Source organism: Vombatus ursinus, unplaced genomic scaffold (genome assembly GCF_900497805.2).
Source record: "Vombatus ursinus unplaced genomic scaffold, bare-nosed wombat genome assembly UNPS02014825.1, whole genome shotgun sequence".
Classification (NCBI taxonomy): domain Eukaryota; kingdom Metazoa; phylum Chordata; class Mammalia; order Diprotodontia; family Vombatidae; genus Vombatus; species Vombatus ursinus.
In genome coordinates, this window is record NW_020954603.1 from 9,412,257 (window position 1) to 9,434,937 (window position 22,681).

General features: G+C 37.6%; 1 protein-coding gene across 5 annotated transcripts in view; it reads right to left on the reverse strand.

The window, feature by feature from the left end:
* KIAA1107 (KIAA1107 ortholog) overlaps positions 1-22,681 on the reverse strand; it is a 131,705-nt gene that overhangs the window by 11,483 nt on the left and 97,541 nt on the right. For all 5 annotated transcript variants that reach the window (XM_027838025.1, XM_027838029.1, XM_027838027.1 and 2 more), the window contains 4 exons: positions 8,060-8,242; positions 6,980-7,117; positions 5,997-6,126; positions 3,409-3,470 (listed from right to left, as the gene is read on the reverse strand). In XM_027838025.1, the coding sequence (XP_027693826.1) occupies positions 3,409-3,470; positions 5,997-6,126; positions 6,980-7,117; positions 8,060-8,242 (513 nt within the window). The remainder of the gene's footprint in view (positions 1-3,408; positions 3,471-5,996; positions 6,127-6,979; positions 7,118-8,059; positions 8,243-22,681) is intronic.

Genomic DNA, 22,681 nt, shown 5'->3' on the forward strand with positions numbered 1-22,681 from the left:
TGATCCAGCAAAAGAGAATGCAGAGAAAGCCAGAAAGGTAGGAGAACCAAGTTAAAAGTATCATGAAAGCTTGGGAGGAGAGAATAGTTTGGTGAAGTGAATAGTCAATAGACATCTAGTAAAATGAGGACTGAGAGAAAAAGGCCTTTGGAATTAGCAGTTAAGAAATTGTTGGTGACTTTGGAGAAGGTAGTTTCTGTGGTGGTGTTTTGGTAGAGTGGTGGGATAGTAGCTAGGTTGAGATGGATTGGGAAGTGATGAGGACCTGAGGAAGTAGAAAATGGTGAGTGTAGAAAAAGCTTTTTGGAAGTTTAACCATGAAAAGGAGAAGAGATAAATGAAAATGACTTGAGAGGGTGGTAAGATCAAGTCAAATGTTTTGGTTGTTTTTTAAGAATGGGACATATGCAGGCAAGTGCACAGATGGTGGGAAAGGTACCAGTAGTTAAAGGAAAAACTGAAGATGAGAGAGAAAGAAGGAACAGTTGAGCGAGAAGCTTCCAGTATGGACAGGAAGGACTTGGATTAAGATCACAGGGTTGGTAAATTGGCCTTGGAAAGGAAAAGGGACCCTCTTGATTTAGTGAGGCTTGTTGAGATTCCCTGGGAATACATGAGCTGGTGCTCTCTCCACTATCTCAGGCTACTTCTGCTCATTTTTTGTTACTCTCTCATTCCAACATCACTGCCATCTGTGAAGATTTTTCAGTTATCAATGAAGTGTAATACCAACATTTTAAACTTGGTTCTGTATACACCCCACTCTGAACTCCTGGAACTTAAAAAGTAGTTAAGCACTTTATTTACTTCAGATTTTTGTTTTCATTTATTATGCTCTCAATTAATGCTCTCCTGTGAAAAATTTGTTTATGACACCCAATTTATTGGAGTTTGTCATACTGTCTTGTCAAAGACACCAAAAATAGCCATAGCAAAATATACTTTGATAGTATGTGGTTGTCCATGCTGAAATTGGCTTTTCACAGTCTGCAGCAGGCCACATACCATTGAAAAGGGTTACACATACATAGAAAGAAGGTTTGACTTATTCTGCTTGACTCGAGAGGCAGTGTGGCACAGTGGAGAAAAGAAGAGCTGGCTTCCAGTCCCACATGAGATCTGGCTGCCTGGCCCTGGAGAAGGCCCTTCACTTCTCTGTGCCTCAGTTTTCTCCTCTGTAAAGGGTGTGTCAGACTAAGGTCCCTTTCAGCTCTAAATCTGAGATCTTCGAAGTAGGAGCAAAGTGTGCAAAAAAACAAAGAAAGAAATGTGGAACTGAAGAATTGCAATAGTCCATTAAAGAGCTACTCCTTATAATTAGCCAAACGTGTCTTCACGCCATGGAATACTCTGTATCTCCAAGGAGGGTCACCCAAAGGGCAACAGAAGGACATATGGTGAGCCTGGGAAGGCTGTGATGTGTCACCCACCAAGAATCACACAAGTGAAACCACATGAAGGATGCTGTTAGAGATATGGATGATCAGAAAGGGAGGTGAGCCAGTCATATTGCAAGAATGAATAAAAATTGGGGTATAGCATGTTCCATTGGTATACCTACAATATCAAGATTAAAATCCCTAGTATTACTGGCCATATGGAGCCTCAGGGAGGTTATTTGAATGCACATGGCCAGTAGTCACACAGGACGAAAAAGCCTGGATGGTTGTGATCTGTATCACTGGGGAAGTACTCACAATGATGACATCGTAGGATCAAGACCTGGAAGGGCCCTCAGAGGGCACTGAGTTCAACCTCCTTATTTCATAGGTGAGAAAACTGAGATGAAGTGACTTGCCCAAAGTCTTATAGGTAGTAAGCATCAGGTAGGATTTGTACTCAGGTCTTTTGACTTCAAAGCTAGTCTTCTCTGCACTATGACAAGCAATCTCAGGTTGACTCAAGTCTGGAGTCAAGAAGGCTTGAGTTCAAATCTGGGCTCACATACTCATTAGTTGTGCAACACTGCCATTTGCCTTAATCCACTGGAGAAGGAAATGGCAAAACCATCTTTATCCAAGTATATATGATCCGTCATTTTGGTTCTCTGATCAAAGCTTATTTTAAAGTACATACTTTAAAGTTACTCGCTAAAATTCAGGGGTGGAGAACCTGCGGCCTCAAGGCCACAGCTTCCTCACCCCTGGAATACACACACAGCTCCCCCTTTAGAGCTCTTCCAAAACACTGTTACACTGAAAACTGCTTAGTAATGAATTTGGTGGGCTCTTAACACATGATCTCACTGGACCATGAACTTATGCTTCAGGGTAGCCTGTTGCCTCAGCTACAGAAAACCAAAGCACTTCACAGTGCAAATCTCATCACAAACGATTTCAGAGTCCAACTCCATGTTACAGGTAAACCTGTGTTACAATGTGATCTGAAACACTTGAGCAAAATCTAAAATATATCCATTTCTTATGGAATTTCACAGAAATAACAATTACATTGTAATGATGCTATACTATTTACCTGGTTAGCCTACAAATACAGTGTTCATACATTCAATGAGCATTTACTGAGCACCAACTACGTACAAGTCTGGGGGTACAAAGACAATAATGAAGCAGTCCCCACCAGCCAGTTTGCATTTTTGGGAAAATGACATGCATGGAGATAAATGAATATGAAATATAGACTATATACTAAACTGTCTGTGATGGGAGTCGAAACTGACGGTCCTGCAGTCCATCAGCTGGGTCTGGCCTCTACCAACACCAAGTGGCATTTACATCTGCCAGTTCTTGTTTTTGTTTTTTTTTTTTTGGTGAGGCAATTGGGGTTAAGTGACTTGCCTAAGGTCACACAGCTAGTATGTGTCAAGTGTTTGGTCTGAGGTCGGATTTGAACTCAGGTCCTCCTGACTTTAGGGCCAGTGCTCTATCCACTGCGCCACCTAGCTGCCCCTACATCTGCCAGTTCTGTCAGTACTCTGGAATGTAGCTCATCTGGGCATGGGAATTCAAATACTTTAGCACAGGGAAAAAAGGAATAAATGAAAAATTTAAGAAGTAGGTTAAGTAGGAAATTTTAAGATTGAATTGGATCCACAATTCAAGTATTTGAATTATTGGCACAGTTCCAACATGCTTAGTTGCCAACAGGGCTTTCAAGGAAATGGAAGAAGTATCACACCATCTACCATCCATGCCAGTGAGATAATAAGTATGACAAAATAGCACATTCTTTCTAAATAAGTTATTAAAACTTAAAAACTGCACTAAGGTTTTTGGAACCTTTTATGTAAAATATTGAGTTAAAGTGCCAAGAAAAATCCGGTGAAGAAGAATCATTAACAATGAAGGAACAGAATTGAAACACGAATTATTTCAATACTTAACCAAATATGAAATTATTCTTGAGAATTTTTTTTTCTATTTGACATGTGAACATGAAGGGATTTACCTGAGAACTACTGAAAATTGGCTTTTTGCCAAGTCTTCGATCATCACCCTTATCAAATGCAGCTGTAAAAGAAACAGTGGTTTAATTCTTTAAGAATCAATTTCTTTTCATAAAAGGAAAGCAGGAAGATAGCAGGTAGGAAGGACATGTTTGGGTGGAGATAATTTTGGGTTCTTGAAAACAATTACAGCACACTTCCAAATTCCTTGCAAACTTCAAATAAAATCTGCATGGTCTTGCTCTGGTCCCCATAGTTTCTTTTCAAGTTAATGGCAACATTATGCTCACATCACCTCTGAATGTACCCTTAAGTGAGATGAAGAATCGATTCTCGTATACAAAAGATTTATAAACTAAGAGTAAGTTTTTAAAATTTTAAAATTGAGGTAATTAACTTCAATTAATTTTCCAATTTTAAAGACTCAACAGCTTGTAACAATTGCATATATCTTTTAAAAAACATTTATAATACTTCTATTTAAAAAATAATCTGTTAAGACAGATGAACCATAAATATATGTTGAATTTAGGGGAGGGTTGGAGGAAAGTGATGTTGAGATTTTGACAAGAAAATGCAAGGCTCCATAAGCCTAATATATAATTTCTTAAAATTACACACAATTTAATGATTCAGGTTAAGATATCTAAATAAACATTTGTATTATCATAAACAAAACATTCATACACATCATACTTTGGGGCTAGCATTCATGTATTTCTTCAAATAAGAATTTTAATGGCATGATGAAAACAGAAATAACTGGATGAGATTATTAATATCATATGGCTGATGTCTATTCCTTTGGAGATTGTTTTAAAAAAAATCTATTCAGATAACGTAAAGATAGTTTCCATAAAGTATATGACATATCAAAACATCCAATAAAAAGTATGCTAAATTTACGGAGGAAGCCACATAGCAATCTTCTCCATTCTATGAAACTATGCTGTAGGACAAAGCAGAACCCTGAAAATGGCATTGCAGGTACTGATCCTTGGTGAGCAAATAATTCTTTACATTCACATCCATAAAGATATTAACACAAATCACTCCCAAAGATTAGTAAAAAAAGATCATGAGAAGTAGATGCATAAGATTATCTCGTTTCTTCCCTTTTTGGGGGCTGTGGGGTGGGGTACCCAATGCAGTATTTCTGTACAGCTTAGGTCTTATAAATTTTAATAGATATGAAACTGAAGACAAGTTGTCTTATAATACTAATATTTTCATAAATTAGTATCTGAAAATGGGAAGTTTCCTGTATTAACCATCTTTATTACTGATTAGACATTCAAAGTTTTGAATTATTTTCCTATGGCTTTAAATAATTAAAATGTAAAACATTATAAGGATCTCAACTTGGGGACATGAAATCTTGTAAAAGAGCAAAGCAAAAATCCTAAAAATACCAAACAAAACCCCAAACCCCAAAACTTTGCTACCAATCAGGAGAAAGTTTTGAATGACACCTACACCACTGACTGATCCATGGTTTTAAAAAAAAATCTATAGAATTTTTAGTGGATAAATACAGGTGCTACATAAATTCATAACAGAAAAGCACACCATGAGAAAATTCTCCCAAATTTTTAAATGCAAAAAAGAAATGATAGAACACTTTAAACTACACACTCTTCAGATCATATTTAACCATAACCCCACATCATAGTAATAAAAGGTAGATGGATTAGATCATTTACTCAATATGTAATTAAGGAATTAAAAAAATGAAAACTATCATCATAAATACTTTTCATTATGTGCAGATATCATGTGTTAAAATTCATAAAATGGCTTGTTTTATAAAATATATAAAGCAAAATAACATGATCCAAAATGTCTTAGTAAATATTCTTATTGAACATTCCAATATGTTTTCTGTACCATCTGCTTTAACAAAGATGGTCCTGAAGCCATTTTCAGTTCCACACCCTTAACATTTTACTTTAACATTTTTGAAACAAAGAAATATTCAGAGCAATAAATGTTTTTAGTTTAGTTCTAATGTGTCAAGTGATGTCTGTTAAATGTCAGAGACCATGATATCGCTCATTAGAGATTCTGCAATAGCACATAGAATAGCACTGAAGCTATCAGTTGTGAAATAAATCCACCTAATTTATACACAACTCACATGAAACAGATTTTATGTAAGAAATGAGGAAGCTTTAATAATAAAATATGTAAAAAGAAGAAAGTATATTTAGTAAACTGTTCTATGCAAATGAAAATTTCCCATATTACTCATCTAGTATTAATAATGTTTTATATAAATAACATGGGAACAATTTTACTAATGTACAGGAGATAGAAACAGACAGATGTATATAGGAAAGGGAGTCCTGTCTCCATTTTACATGTGCCTAATTAAAGCTCTAGAAAAACAAAACAAAAAAGAAATTCTCCCAAAACTGCTTCATCAGTTTCAAGGCTGACTAAATATACTATCACTAGTTGTACATGGCACCTTAATACTTTAAATAACAGAAGCATCCCACCTCCACTCCTGGTACTTATTAAGAATTCTCAAAATGTATGGCAAAAAATAACCCTCATATAAAGATAAAGAATTCTACAGTTAACACACCTGCTTGGATCTTCTGCTGATCATCTGGTCTCATCAGACTCCAGCTTTCTGTGTGACGAACAGCATAAAAAGACTGAACCAGGAAGAGCCACAGCTTATCACGCAGAGCCTGGATCTTGCACGTAAAACCCTGTGTTCAAGCAACAAATCAGCGGCTGGGGAGAGCCACATTGTCATAGCAACCAGTCATTATTCCTTTCAGAATCTACTTACTCCTTAAGCTAGATGAATGATGTCATCACTTAGATTTTTAAGATTGTAGACTACACGTTCCTAATGAAAGCTTACTGTTCAGCACCCCAATTCTACAGTGCTGTATTAAGACAGATCTCTTCTATCAAAGCTGAAACATTGCTTTAAATTGCTAGTGACCTCTTTAGGAGTATCTTCCGTGGGGTTTTATAATAGGCCAAGTCACTACAAGGTCAAATACTCGAGGGAACAGCATTAGATTTGATTAAATTTTTATCACTCTTGCTGAACAAAATACCACTAGCCTGCCGTAACTTAATAATTAACATTGGTTAATATGTGCATATAAAGCATCAGCATCATTTTAATTTTTATATTTTACTCAAATCACCAAAGGACTCAAGTTTTAAAACCAGACACCAACACCAAAGAGAAAAAAATATACATTTGTTACAAAAGTCAAAATCTGCAAGAATATTTCAGATAAATTTTATACTCAGAAAATTTGGTTTTGTAACATCATTGTTATAAGGGTAAATATTATTAACCAATGGTATATAATATTGTCTTATTAACCAATGGGGTACTTTTGGCTGTTAGTAGTTTAAAACATCTACTTTTTCAACAAAAGGAAAACTGATTGTTAAAAACTGTTTAAAGTAAATCATTTAAAATGCCTAAATCCAAATCATCATTACAAATTCATTTGTAGTTCCTTGAAATTCTTAATCTTAAAAATATTCTGGAGTCGTGTAAATGTTATATTTTCATTATAACATTTGTATCAATACCATTTCCTTTGTACTTTCAGCATTCAGCAGAGTATCCACAGCCATTAGAAGTAAACAGCTATTTTCAGTGGTGATGTTTTTCTCAATTGCTTTAAGAACTTTGTCCAAGAGATCTGCTGTGCTACTCATTGCTTGTGACTATGGAAAAAAAGCAGACAAACATTCACATACAATGAAATGTACAATGGGATAGCTTTCCTCACAATTTCATAAGCTAAGATTAAGCTTGAAAGGCTGACATAATAGTAGAAGATTCATCATAACTCTGGTGACATGAAGTAATCCAGAAGTTATTATCATTCATTCTTTTTTTCCATCTCCCCCATAAAATCACCAAAAAGTTATAAGAACCCCATTAACTCTACCTAATTAAATAGAACCTAGAAGGTCCTCTGTTTTACATGGAAATTTTTATAATCTTAGAAATGCTTTTCTATCAGTCCTCTGGTGACACTAGATGGGCCAACAGCCCTATGAAGATTTGGCTCAAGTCAGAGAGTTAATTTTGCTGAGAAAACAATTCCATTTTTAGTTAAAAACCACCATCACCACCAAATGGTGTCCGTGTTGTTTTCAGACACTTTGGTTGGTAATCTGTGAGCAACATCAACTGGAAAAGCAGTGCAGGCCAGTTTAACACTGGGTCACACTGAGACATTCCAGGCAGCCTTTCCTCTGCACAAAGAATTGCTCATCGCTACACAATTCAGCAAAGGATTACTTAACATTTAATATGTTAAAGACACTATCCTGGTAACTATGAAGTATACAGAGATAAATAAAGCATGATTTCTACCTTGTCAAATTTACTATCTAGAAGGGCAGATGAGGCAAGTACACAACTAACTACTGTATAAAGCAAATGATGACAAATAACATAACGGAAATACAAACTAATATGCAGCTTCAAAGGCAAGAACGTACTCAATTGTGGGTAAAGGTGATAAAGTAGGTGGCATCTGAAATTGGGAACATTAAATTTATTGAAATTGTGCAATTTTATATATAAATAAATATTACTTTAAAATGTTACAATGCAATCAGCAAAAAAGGAGAAACTGAAAAATAAGGTGACAATACCTGTAAAAGAAGAGCAAAGTTCTCACTCTGTATTATCTGGGAGAAGTTTGCCACAATAAATGCTATGCATTCTTCTTGCAGCCTAGATGCCATGGTCAATGCAGCTTCAGTCCACTTCACTCTGGGAAGGCTGATGATTAGTCTGTCACTTTCCATCAGAAGAAAGGCAGCATTTTTGTCATCCTTGATCAGAAAAAAGGGAGTTATAGGGAATCATCTTCTGAAATGGTTTTTCTAGTGTTTTGAATGCTTCTTATTTCACAGTCAATAAGCAGGTCAAGCATGTAGTAAAAACCTACTATGTGCCAGGCACTGTTCTAAGTTCTAGAAATATAAAGGCAAAAAATAGTCCCAGGTCTCAAGAAGCTCAGATTCTAATGAAGACAATCTGACAACGGCTACATACAAAAAAGATACAGGATAAATTAAAGATAGTCAGTGAAGGGAAGACATTAGTATTAAGTGAGATTAGGAAAGACTTCAGATAGTAGATGAGAGTTAGGTGGAACTTGAAGTCAGGAAGACCAGGAGGTGGAGATAAGTAGAGGGAAAAACCAGGAATGTGTAACAGCCAAAGAAAATGCCCTGAGTCAGATGAGGCATCTTGTATGAGGAACAGCAAGGTCACTGGATCTCAGAATACACAAAAGTGAGTAAGGTTATATACAAATATAAATAGTAAAAGAATACAACAAGACTGTAGAAAGTAGGTAGAAAGGAGCTAGGTTATGATGGCTTTGAAAGCCAAACAGAGAATTGTACACATCTGATCCTTGAGCTAATAGAGAATCATCAGAGTTTATGGAATGCAGGGGAAGAGGGTGACATGGTCAGTCCCCTGCTTTAGGAAGATCAACTTGGCAGCTGAGTGGAGGATGGACTGGAGTTTGCAATAGACCAGGTGTGAGATGAAGAGGGCCTGCACCAGAATGGCGGCTGCATCAGAGGAGAGAAGAGGCTATATATAAGAAGAGACCCTGTGAAGGTAGAATAGAAGAGACTTGGCAACTGTTTAGATAAGGGAGTTGCAAAGAGATGAGAGTAAGGAGATGAGGATGACCCCTAGAATGCAAATGTGTGTAACTGGGAGGATAATGGAACCCTTGATGTAAAAGTTAGGAAGAGGGGAAGACTTAAGGGCAAAGACAAAGAATTCAGTTTTGGACAGGTTGACTTTGAGGTATTCAAGAAGTCCAAAAGGTGACTGGTGAAGCTAGATAAATAGACCTGAAAATTGTCTGCACAGAGACAATAACTGAACCCATGAGCTCACGAAAGCTCATGAGCTCTCATCACCAGAGCTGATGAGATCATCAAGTGAAATAATATATAGAAAGAAGAGAAAACCTAGGACAGAGCTTTGGGGGACTGACACAGTGGGCTAGTCCTGAAGGAAGATACAGGCAAAGGAGACAGAGAAGGGTCAGACAGGTAGGAGGAAAACCAGGAGAGAATAGTGCTATGGAAACCTAGAATGAAGAAAGGATCAAGAAAAAGAGGGTAATTGATAGTGTTGAAGAATGAAGAGAAATCAAGAAGGATGAGGAGTGAGAAAAAAGCTTTTGGATTTGGCAATTAAGAGATCACAGGTAATTTGACTGAGAGCAATTTCAGCTGAATGATAAGGTCAGAAGCCAAGGAAGAGGGAGGGGGGAGTCAAGGAACTGAAGGTAGATGGCTCTTTCAAGGAGTTTAGCCACAAAAGAGAACAGAAATATAAAATAGTAGATAGCAAGGATGGAAGAATTAAATGAAAATATAACATTGCTTCTCTAAAATAATAGCCAATAGATGATGAATTCCACCCTTCACCACATTTTCTATACCTTAAGTTTGGCATAATTTTAGTAACTATCTTCCCCCTCCCCCTCCCCTCTACAATTTATTGCTTCTGGTATGATAAACTTGCACATGTATATGTGTATGTACACACATATACACATATGTCTATATATTTATGCATGTATGCTCAAATGAATATACCATCTATTGCTTTATTTAAATAACTGAAAATCTGTTAAACAGCACAAGCCCAAATACAGATCCACTCCACTAGGCCTCCTGCCATGCTGACACTGAACCCTTAACAATCACTCTTTGAGTCCAGTCATTTAACCAGGTTTGAAACCAGATGAATGGAGTATTGTCCAATCCACATCACTCTATCTTCTCCACAACAGTAGTATGAGATGCTTTGTCAAAAGCTATTCTAAATCGATAGGTCATCTACAGCCACTGCATTTCACTTGTCAATTAGTATATTTACCTCATAAAACTGTAAATAAGGTTTGTCTGGCATGATCTATTCTTGATGAAGCTTTTTGTAAACACCACTTCCCTTTCAGGATGTTAACTAACCATGACTTAAAATGATCTGTTCCAGAATTTGCCAAGGAACCAAAGTCAAATTCACTAGCCTACAGTGTGCAAATTCTGTTCTCTCCCATTTTTCTTGTCCTCATCTTGAAGTACAGCTTCCATTTTTCATAATTTTTCAAATATCACAGATAATGGCTCAGCAATCACAATTACTAGTCCTTTTAAGACCTGAAGTTATAGTTTATCTGGGCCAACAATCCTGAATTCATCAAGGGCACCTAGGTACTCTTTCTTAGGTATCAACAATCATTTTTGTTTTGTCATTTCCAGTCAAAGGTCAGCTACTTTGCAGAGACAAGAGAAAAAAGCAAAAATTGAGCAACTCATCCTTCTCTCTGTTGTCAGTCATCACCATCCTATTCTCCAAGCCAAGGTCTTATCCCTTCTAAGATTTTTTTTCTATCACAATAGCTTAAAAAAAACCCCAAACTCAAAACCCAACCCTTTCTGCTACCCTTAGCTTTTTGTGCCAATCTCAGGCATGCTGACAGCTCTTGAGCATTCTGGATTATTTCTATGGAACTGAGCCATGCTCTTATAGATCTCTTTTGTTACCTGTCCTTGTTTCATTTCCTATATGTTTCTTTTTGAAATCTAAGTTGGTTGGTGAATCTCCATGAGTAGCTTCAGACAAATAAAAATTTTCCTCCTCACTGGCATTATTTCCCTTCATGTCTTCAGAATTTCATTCTTACGTATCTCCCAGGCTCCTGGGCTAACTTCCCCTGAAGCTTGTCTATCTTCTGAAGCCTCTGAAATCCAACTTTCCAAAATCTAGGGCACATGTCAAATTATACTCAGGAAGAAATCCCTTGAGAGACTAAAGTGAAACAGACAGATTTATGAGTTAAGGTTAAAACAACAACAACAAACCAACCCTACCACTAACGGAAAAAAACAACAACATCTCACTGTGAAGAAAAAACTAAACAAAAACAAAAAACTCTTCAGTCAGGCTGAGTTAATTTAACAAGAAAAAAAAAAAAGACTGTAGAAGAACATAATATGAGAAAAGTAAAAAAAAATCCCTCTCCTCTCCTCCCTCTCAAGTAAAAGGCTGTTCAACTAGGTCTTTCTCAGAGAAACCTCAGGTAACCTTTCTCAGGTAAATTCAGATTTAACTGACTCATCTAAAGGAAAGAGCTTCAACTAAGACTAATCACAGGAAAGAACTTTGGTGTCCATGAAAAAGGCCTAGTTGGGGCAAAGGAAACATCCTTAATTAGATTTGATTCCTTGAGTAGTGAGGTCTAGAACTTAACTCCTGAGGCCTTAGAAACAAGAAATGAGTAAATAAACAAACAAAACGGACTTTTATGATGCCAGGGATTACCAAGACACAAACCTAAAAGAGAATAACTCAAAAACATCTATAATCAAAATCTCAAAGAAAAAAAAAAGTTTGCCTAAATGAACAATTAGAATTCTTCGAAGAAATGATACAAGAGTTTTAAAAAGACATTATAAAATAACTGAGAACTATGGAGGAGAGAAATGAAAAAAGGATCAATAGTTTAAGAAAAGAGCCTATTAACATACTCTCTAAAAATCAAAATGGACCAAGTGGAAATTAACGACTCCAGGAAATAAGAACTCTTAATGCAAAGTCAAAAGAATGAGAGAACAGAAGAAAATGTAAAATATCTCATATCAAAAACTAACCTAAAAAACAGATCAAGAGATAATTTAAAAATCATATGATTACATGGAATTCCTGACCAAAAAAAAAACCAAAACCTAGAAGGCATATTTCAAGAAATCATTAAATTATCCAGACACATAAAAAACAAGAGGACAATGTGAAAATAGAAAGAATCCTCCAATCATCTTCTGAAAGAAACCTCAAAGTGATCATTGCTAAAACCCAGAGTTCTAGGCAAAAGAAAAAAATTCAAGTGATCAGAAAGAAATAATCTAAATATTGAAGAAATGATCAGGATTGTACAAGATTTGGCAGCTATAACTGTAAAGAGATGGTGAACATAGAATGAGATATTTCAAAAGACAAAGGTCTACATCAAGAATAACTTGCCCAGCAAAACTGAAAATAATAATCTGACAAGGAAAAAAAATTAATCTTCTGAAATAGAGGATATTACTGATTTTTAAAATGGAGCAGAAAAGGAACTGTGAAATACAAACATGGGAGTCAAGAAAAATAAAAAGGTAACTGCAAGGGAATAATCTGTGCAGAGGTTCTATCACTCCTGCTGTCGGCTCATAACCAGCCTCCTCAGGTAGGAAGACAGGGTTTGCCAGGATGCAGGGTTCCCTGAGGAAAGGCTGTTCAGCAGGGGCAGGAGGGTGTCTTCTCCCTGTGCATGCAAAGGGTCTACCACTTAATACTGCTTCTCATAACCAGACTCCACAGGTAAGAAGACCTCAGACCGCAGGTGCACTAGTGCCCTGAGCTTTACATCTCTTGCTGGGCACAGTGTGTCCCCTGAGGAAGTGTGCTTAGGATCAGGCATCTTCCATCTGCTCCCCAAAACCCTTTCCATACGTACCAGCACAAGGCATTTTCCGCCTCTTGCTGCCAGCACAATCACCCAACTGGGATGTGGCAAACCTCCCGTGCAAAGAAAAGTAACCCCTCATTTTGACTTCAGGCCTTCCCTCTCCTGCCACTTCTGTTCTTCGAGGGTAGAGGCATGATGCCCTCCATTCGGTGATGAACATTCTCACACCTGCTCATACCCTTCACATCCCAGTGACTGTGAACTCCTGGAGATCATTATTCAAACCCCATCCATACCCTTACCACCCTATTCTTCATTGCCATCCTCCTCAACCCTCCCACCCCAATCTCATCCTAACTCCACCCAGTCCTTCCAGCGTACCCTCTGAAATGCCTGTTCTATTGGCAACAGCTTTCCCTTCATCTTAAATATGTTCTTCTCTCACAACTCACATCACTCGCTCTTAGCTAAAACCTGGGCCCTCTCTGACGGCACAGCATCTCTGGCCGCCCTCTCCGGTGCGCTCGGCAGCCTTACTCATCCATCTCTGCTCGCTGGCTGAGATGAGAGAGTCGGGTTGTTCCTTGGCCCCCACCGCCACTTCCAGGTTGCCACTCCTTCCGTCACTCAGTAACCTCTCTTCCTTGAGTTTATCACCCAACAAAATCCTGGTAACTATGGTCAACACACCGCCAGGGACACGCCCCTTCCTTGTTCAGTGAGCTCCATGCCTGGCTCACTATTTTTCTCTCCTCCTCAACTCCTGCTCTCATAAAAAGAGACTTCAACCTACATATTGATTTCCCCTCAAAGACCCTAACCGTTCAGTTCCTCAACCTCCTCGCCTCCCGTGAGCTACTCCTCCACCTCACCTCAGTCACATATAACGAGGTCATACCCTTGATCTTGCCATCACCCACAAATGTATCACCTCTATGTTCAAGAATACTGAAGTCCTTGCATCTGACCATAATCTATTGGCTTTTTAACCTCTCCTTTGTCTCCCACGTCATCTCCCTGAACTAGTCACTCTTTCCTCCTCACCTCAACCTGACTCCTTAGTAAACCAATTCAACTCGACACTCTCCTCCTTTCTTGAATCTCCAACTCTCTCATCACATTCCTGATTATCTTCAATTTCCCCCTACTGCTTATAAGGATACCCATGCCTCTCTCTCCTGAAAAAACAAACAAACAAACAAACAAACAAACCCTTGATCCTTCCATTCCTACTAACTACCGTCCTATATCTCTTCTGCCCTCTGTAGCTAAACTCCTCAAAAATGATGTCTTTAATGGGTGCCTCCCCTTTCTTTCCTCTCACTCTTCTTAATCCCTGACAAAACTGACCATATTTTAGGATATAAAACATCACCCAAAAAAAGGTAGAAAAGTAGAAGTATTATACATACCATTTTCTGGTCACCATACAATAAAATTTATATTAAATAAAGGGCTAACAAAAGTATTAAAAATAAATTGGAGACAAAATAACAATCCTAAAGAACTGGGGGGTCAAATAACAAATCAACAATAGATAATTTCATTAAAAATGATGACACCAATGAAACAATATACCAAAATTCTGGGGATGCAGCCAAAGTAGTCCTGAGGGGGAAATTTATTTCTCTAAATAGTTTATTAACAAAAAAGGGAAAGAACAGATCAATGAGTTGGGAATGCAATGAAAGAATATACTAGGAAATCAACACATTGAAAAACCCAATTAATCATCAAAATAGAAATCCCCTCAAAAATAAGATGATTTGCTAATCTGATTTTAAAAAGAGTGAGGAAAACCAAATCATCATTGTTAAAAATGAAAAAGGAAAATTCATGACAAATGAAGAAATAAGATATTATTATAATTATTCTGCCCAACTATATGCTAATAAAACTGACAACTTAAATGAAATAAACATATTTTTTACAAAAATGTAAAATACTCAAATTAACAGAAAAAGAATAGAAAATTTAAACAACCTAACTTCAGAGGAAGAAATCAAACCATATATGAACTCCCAAAGGAAAGAATTCCAGGACCAGATGAATTCACAGGTGGAATTCTATTAAATACTCAAAGAACAATTAATTCCAATATTACATAAATTGTTTGCAAAAACACCAGAAGAAGAGATCATACTAAATTCTTTCTATGACATAGATATGGTCTTGATACATAAACCAGAAAAATTAAAACAGTAAAAGAAAAAGATCAATATCTCAAAGGAACATAGATGCAAAAGTGATAAATAAAATATTAGCAAGGAGATTAAAATGAGAATAAGTCAACTCCATGGAAGTCTTTATGTTTCAAGTATGTTTTGTGTAAATAATATATCATTTAATTTTTTAAAAAATTCTTTTGGCTAATCACTCCCATTTTATGAGTGGGTTGATTCCATTAATATTCGGTTATGAGTTGTTTATTTTCCCCCACTGTATTCTCTTATATTTTTCTTCTCTATACTCTCTTTCCCTGTTTATTTCAACTTATTTCACTTTTTTCTTTTAACCTTCCCTTTATGCTCTCTAACAATAATAGTTAACACAGCATTTATATAGTGTTTTAAGATATGCAAAGTGCATATATTATCAAAGATTATATATTATGATCAGGCTGCATTTGTATCAGAAATGTAGAATGGGTTTAATATTGGGAAAATTATATACTTAACCACAATGAAATTAATAAAAATCATTAGATTTTATCAATGGGGCAGAAAAGGCTTTTGACAAAATACAATACCCACTTGTGTAAAAAAAAAAATACTAGAAAACATAGGATTAAATGAATCTTTCTTTAAAATGATAACACATCTAAAACAAACAGCTAACATAATTTGTAACAGACAAACTAGAATTCTTTCTAATAAACTCAAGGTAAAACAAGGATGTTCACTATCATAACTTCTCTCTGATGAAGCTCCAGAAACTAGCAATAAGACAAGAAGAAGAAATTTAGGGAATAACCACAGATAAAAAAGAAACAAAATTATCACTTTTATTCATGATATGGTATGCATAAAGAATCCTTATGAGCCAACTAAAAATCAGTCAAAACAATTAAAAAGTTCAGCAAACCTGTAGAATATAAAATAAATCCACATGAATCATCAGCATTGCTATATAATACTAATAAACCCAGAAACAAGAGACAGAAAGACAAGTTTCATCTGAAGTTACTATAGAATGTACCAAAAGAGTTGAGAGTCTACCTTCTAAGATACATACAAGAACTATATAAATACAGCTACAAACAACTGTTTACTGAAATAAAGACCTAAATAATTAGCAAAGTTCACAATGCCCAGGTTAAAAACCTGGGTCTTACAGGGGCTGATAAAAGAACTAGAGGAGCATTTCAGGTCCTGGTGCTGGCATGAGAAAATCTGACTAAGGCAATAAATAGTCAAAGGATATGTAGGACTTTAAGGCAAAATACTCTGAAACGAAAAAGAGGTGAATCCCCTTAAAGGGGTGGAGGTGGTAGTGATTAGTACATTACTAAATGAGGGGTACTCAATCTCTCAAAAACAGAAATAATGGTTGAAAAAAGGACTTTAAAAAGCAGCAATTATTTACATGTTAGTCAGTGATAAAGCTATCTGTATTCTCTGGGGAAAGAGGGAACATTATATTAGGCAGGCAGGCCAGAGTCAAGGGGGACAGAGAGAAAACCTGGAGCCAAATGATTGGAAAGTTTGTTAATGGTGGGGGGAACTTTCTAATGACATGTGAGTTCTATTTTATAGATGCTGAAAGCCTTGTGTCAATTTGGAAAGGCTAAAATTATTGTGCTAGAAAAGAGTCCAACGGTTTAAAGAAAATGCTGTGTCTTAATTTAGCAATAGCAAAGTGTTGGTTAATTTAGGGAGTTAGAAATTATTTCAGATTTCTGATCCTGTGAGGAAATAAATGCTGACTTGCTCAATAAACAGTGGAAAGGGAGGGGGATCAGGGAAGCTTCAGGAAATTCTAGTAGGGAAAGTATTTTTTAAAAAGGAAGAAACATTGGAATTTGGAATTAAATTGGTTGTGCTGTTTGGAGATGAGATTATCAATGGTAAATTGGAACAGAGTAATTATATGGCTATCACTAATAAGGAAATAAAGTCCCACTCATGAAAAGTGGGGAACATTAAATCTGACTGTTCTCTGTGGTAGGTTTATAGAAGTACCTATAATGGAAAATCAGATTGGTGGACATAGACTCAGAATCCTAGATAATCCTCACAAATAATTTGGAAACTTACAAACAGAGAGTAATATTTATGGGGGATTTTTTTGGGGGGGGCAATTAACAATTTTGGCTTTCATTTAAAGGTCTGAAAAATTATTGTGCCATTTGTGAACAAGAATGAATATGGACATAATCTGAATACCTGGAAAGGACTGCATCTATATCATCATTCTAGGAGTGGAGTTTGCAATAATACAGATTTATCTGGAGCAGAGGTTCTTAACCTTTGTTTATGTCATGGTCCCCTTTGGCAGTCTGATGAAGTCTTACACACCACTTCTCAGAAAAATGTGTTTAAATGTATATAATATAAGGGATTTCAAAAGAACAGCTATCAAAATATTTTTTTTAAAAGGTCACAGAGAGAGGACTCTAGGAAAATGGTGGAAGTCAGGAAACTTTTGGCTTTCCAAATTTCCTCCACAAAAAAAGTCAGCATGTCATCTCAGAGAGACTGCAGAGCAGCAAAAATAAATAGGAGTCGGGGTAAAGTAGTTGTCCTCCTAAAACAACTTGAGAAGATCCCAGGAAAGACTCGACTTCCAGGGTTAGAACTCTGGCCTAAGTCAGGGGTGGGGAACCTGTAGCTTCAAGGCCACGTGTGGCCTCCAAGGTTCTTGGATGCAGCCTTTTGACTGAGTCCAAGTTTTACAGAACAAATCCCTTTATTAAGAGGATTTGCTCTGTGAAGTCTGAATTCAGTCAAAGGGCTGCACTTGGGGACCTAGAGGGCCACATATGGCCTCAAGGCAGGTTCCCCACCCCTGGTCCTAAGTGAAGTACAAACACCTCGAGGTTGACTTGTGGAATCAACAAGCCTGGGGGAAGCTGGGTTGGGAGGCTGCCCCAAACTGAGGAACTTTTACTTCACTGACAGCTGAGTAGGAGAAGATCAAAGGGCCTTCTACTGTTGAGGGATGTCAAGCACAGCTGTGCTGACCTGACATGGTCCTGGGCTATGGCTGTGGGGAAGCAGCAGGGGGCGGGTACCCTGCTAGCTGTGGGCAGTTGCAGGAGAGCAGAGTCCCTGGTTTCAGTTCCAGGTCAGAGAGGACAGCCGTAGTTTGCAGTCACCGAGGGGGCCAGAGACAGACCTTGGAAAATAACAGTGAGAAGGACCTGAGGCTAGGGGCATCATTCCCCATATCGTGGGATAACAACTTGATTACACTAATAGCTGCTAAAAAACCAAAACAAAACAAAATAAAGTAAATAAAAATAAAGGAGAAAGAACCAACCATAGATAGTTACTATGAGGATAGAGAAGATCTGGTTTCATATTCAGAGGAAGACAGTAGAGCTAAAAAAGCCACTCCTTTTGTCCATGACAAATATCAAATGGTCCCAAGTCCAAAAAGAGTTCTTGGAAGAACTTAAAAAGGACATTAAAAATCAAATAAGACATACTGAGGAAACATTAGAAAAAAAATAAGAGCAATCCAAGAAAATTGTGAAAAGAAAGTCAACCAACTGGAAACAGAGAATCAAAAATTCATGGAAGAAAATACTTCCTTGAAAATTATAACTGGATAAGGGGAAGCTAATGATATTATAAGACACCAAGAGATAATAAAGCAAAATCAAAAGAATGAAAAAATAGAAGAGAATGTTAGACATCTCATCAGAAAAACAACTGATCTGGAGAACAGATCAAGGAGAGACAATATAAGAATAGTTGGCCTACCTGAAAATTAAGATAAAAAAGACTCTTGATACAATATTACAGGAAATTATCAAGGAAAATTGCCCTGAAGTTCTAGGACAAGAAGGCACAGCAGAAATAGAAAAAATCCAGCAACCATCACCTGAAAGAGATTCCAGCACTAAAACTTACAGGAATATCATAGCCCAGTTTCAAAACTCCCAGGTTAAGGAGAAAATACTGCAAGCAAAAAGAAAAAAATTAAATACCATGGAGCTACAATAAGGATTACATGAGACCTAGCAGCTATTACGTTGAAGGACCTCAGATTTTGGAATACTATATTTTGCAGAGCAAAAGAGCTGAGGTTATGACCAAGGCTAACCTACCAGCAAAGTTAAGTATAATCCTGAATGAGAAGAAAAAGGACATTTAACGAACTAAAAGACTTTCAGGTATTTGTGACAAAAACGGCAGAACTTAATGGAAAATTCAACATATAAGATCCAGGAGAAATATAAGGTAAACATTAAAGACCAATTATAAGGGACTCAATAAGGTCAAACTGTTTACTTCTTATGTGAAAATGTTATCAGTACTCTTATGACTGTCATCATTATTTGGGTAGTTTGAAAGAAAGGCATGGGCTGAGCTGAGTATGATGGGGTGAGTCTAAAAAAATAAAACTGGGCAGGGAGAGATAAAAAGGAGTAATTATCTCATACAAATATGGCATGTAAGGAAGAACTGATACAAAAGAAGCAAGTGGGGGGAGAGCAGGAAATACTGGAACTTTATTCTCATTGGAAATTTGTTAAAGAGGGAATAACATATATCTAGAAAGGCACAAGAGTCTTCTAAATTCAGAAAGAAGTAAGAGGACAAGGGGACAAGGTGGGGGGAGAGGATAACGGAGAGACTCTTAGAAGGGCGGGTAGGTCAAGGAATAGCAGGGCAAGGTAGCAGGTAGAAGTAAAGCAGAGGAGTGAGGAGGGATGGGATAAACAGGGTGAGAAGGATAATAAGGAAAAATAGGAAGGAGGAAAATACACAACAGGTAATTATAGCTTAGAATTTGAATGGGATGAATTTACCCATAAAACAGAAATGGAGAGCAGATTAATGATCTGAATTCAACAATAAGCTGCTTTCAGGAAACATAGATACACACTAAGATAAAATAAAGGGCTGGAGTAGAATTTATTATAAAAAAAGCAAGGGGGGGGGGTGGTGGAGCCAAGATGATGGAGTAAAAGCAGTGACTTGCTTGAGCTCTCCCCCAGACCCCTCCAAATGCCTGTAAAAAATGGCTCTAAACAAATTCTAAAGCAGCAGAACCCACAAAAAGACAGAGTGAAACAAATTTACACCCCAAGACAGACTAGATGGTTGATCAGAAAGCAATATCATGCTGGGCAGGGAGAGGAGGGCAGTTTGGCATGGGCACACAGGCAAAACAGGCCTCAGTGAACACAGAGCTTGCCTCAGAGAACTGAATCGCGGGCAGCTGTGGTGGTTTCCAGACTTCTCAACCCATGAACGCCAAAGACAACTTAGAAGGTCAGTAGGAAAAGTCTGTGAGTGCAGTGAGAGAGAAGCTCAGTCTCAGCCCCAGTCCCCGAGGTCAGCCCTGGGGTGGCGGCTGCTTCTGGAGCTTCCAAACAGGGAATTGAGTGGCTGATCAGAGGGGGATTGCAGGGATCTCTCTGCTGGTGTAGGATTCTCTTGCTTTGCCCTTGCTTGGATCTGGGTCACAGTTCTAGGTGGCGGTCCTGGGGCAAGGAGGAGTGTTGATGTGGTGAAGTTATAGTGGTGGTGGAGAGGAAATCCTCCTCACAGTTCCCAGGCAGAAAAGAGTGCTTGTGGTCACTCATAGACCAGAGCACAGGCCAGGAAGGGGGTAAACATCTTGTCCCTTATCATACCACCTTGGAAGAACTGAAAATTTACAGGTCCCTAGAAGTATCTCTGAAAACAGCTGCACAAAACCCCCAAAGCTTGGGACATTCTCCACACTAGAAGCAGACCCCTACCTTAACAAAGAGTTTAAAACTCAAGTAATTGGCTGGGATCATGAACAAACAAAGGTGCAAAAAAAGTCAGACCATAGAATCTTTCCTTGGTAACAAATAAGATCAAAACATACAACCAGAAGAAGACAACGAAGTCAAATCTCCTACATCCAAAGCCTCCAAGAAAAATACAAATCAGTCCCAGGCCATAGAAGAGCTCAAAAAGGAGTTTGAAAAACAAGTAAGAGAAGTAGAGGAAAAACTGGGAAGAGAATAGAGTGATGTAAGAAAATAATGAAAAACAAGTCAACAGCTTGCTAAAGGAGACCCCCCAAAAAATACTGAAGAAAATTACACCTTGAAAAATAGCCTAGGGGCAGCTAGATGGTGCAGTCCATCACAGTGCTTCAGAGCACCAGCCCTGAAGTCAGGAGGACCTGAGTTCAAATCCGGCCTCAGACCAAACACTCGACACTTACTAGCTGTGTGACCCTGGGCAAGTCACTTAACCCCCATTGCCTTAAAAAAAAAATAGCCTAACCCAAATGACAAAAGAGGTCCAAAAAGCCAATGAGGAGAATGCCTTAAAAAGCAAAATTGGCCAAATGGAAAAGGAAGTCCAAAAGCTTACTGAAGAAAATACTTCCTTAAAAATTAGAATGGAACAATTGGAAGCTAGTGACTTTATGAGAAATCAAGACACTATGAAATAAATCCGAAAGAATGAAAAAATAGAAAACAATGTGAAATATCTCATTGGAAAAACAACTGACCTGGAAAATAGATCCAGGAGAGAGAATTTTAAAATTATTGGACTATCTGAAAGCCATGATCAAAAAAAAGAACCTACACATCATCTTTCAAGAAATTATCAAGGAGGGGCAGCTAGGTGGCACAGTAGATACAGCACCAGCCCTGGATTCAGGAGGACCTGAGTTCAAATTCGGCCTCAGACACATAATAACACTTACTAGCTGTGTGACCCTGGGCAAGTCACTTAACCCCACTGCCTAGCCAAAAAAAAAAAAAAAAGAAATTATCAAGGAAAACTGCCCTGCTATGTTAGAACCAGAGGGCAAAACACAAATGGAAAGAAAACACTGATCACCTCCTGAAAGAGATCCCCAAAGGAAAACTCCTAGATATTGTAGCCAAATTCCAGAGTTCCCAGGTCAAGGAGAAAATATTGCAAGCAGCCAGAAAGAAACAATTCAAGTATTGTAGCAGCTTCTACATTAAGGGACTGGAGGGCATGGAATATAATATTCTGGAAGTCAAAGGAGCTAGCATTAAAATCAAGAATCACCTACCCAGCAAAACTGAGTATAATCCTTCAAGGGAAAAATGGTCATTCAGTGAAATAGGGGACTTTCAAGCTTTCTTGATGAAAAGACCAGAGCTGAGTAGAAAATTCAACTTTCAAATGCAAGACTCAAGTGGAACATGAAGAGGTAAATAGGAAAGACAAATCATAAGAGCCTTATTAAGGTTGAACTGTTTACATTCCTGAATGGAAAGATGATACTTGTAACTCATGAGACCTTTGTCAGTATTAGGGTAGTTGGAGGGAAAAAACTACATGTATGTATACAGATAGATAGATAGAGGGCACAGGGTGAGTTGAAGATGAAGGGGTGGGTGATATCTGGAGAATAAAATTAAGGGGTGAGAGAGGATTATACTGGGAGAAGGAGAAAGGGAGAGGTATAATGGAGTAAATCATCTCCCATAAAACAGACAAGGCTTTTACAGTGGAGGGGAAATGGGGGAAGGTGAGAAGGAATGAGTGAATCTTATTCTCATAGGATTTGGCTTAAGGAGGAAATAACATACACATTCAATTGGGTATGGAAATCTATCTTACCCTGCAGGAAAACAGGCCGGGAA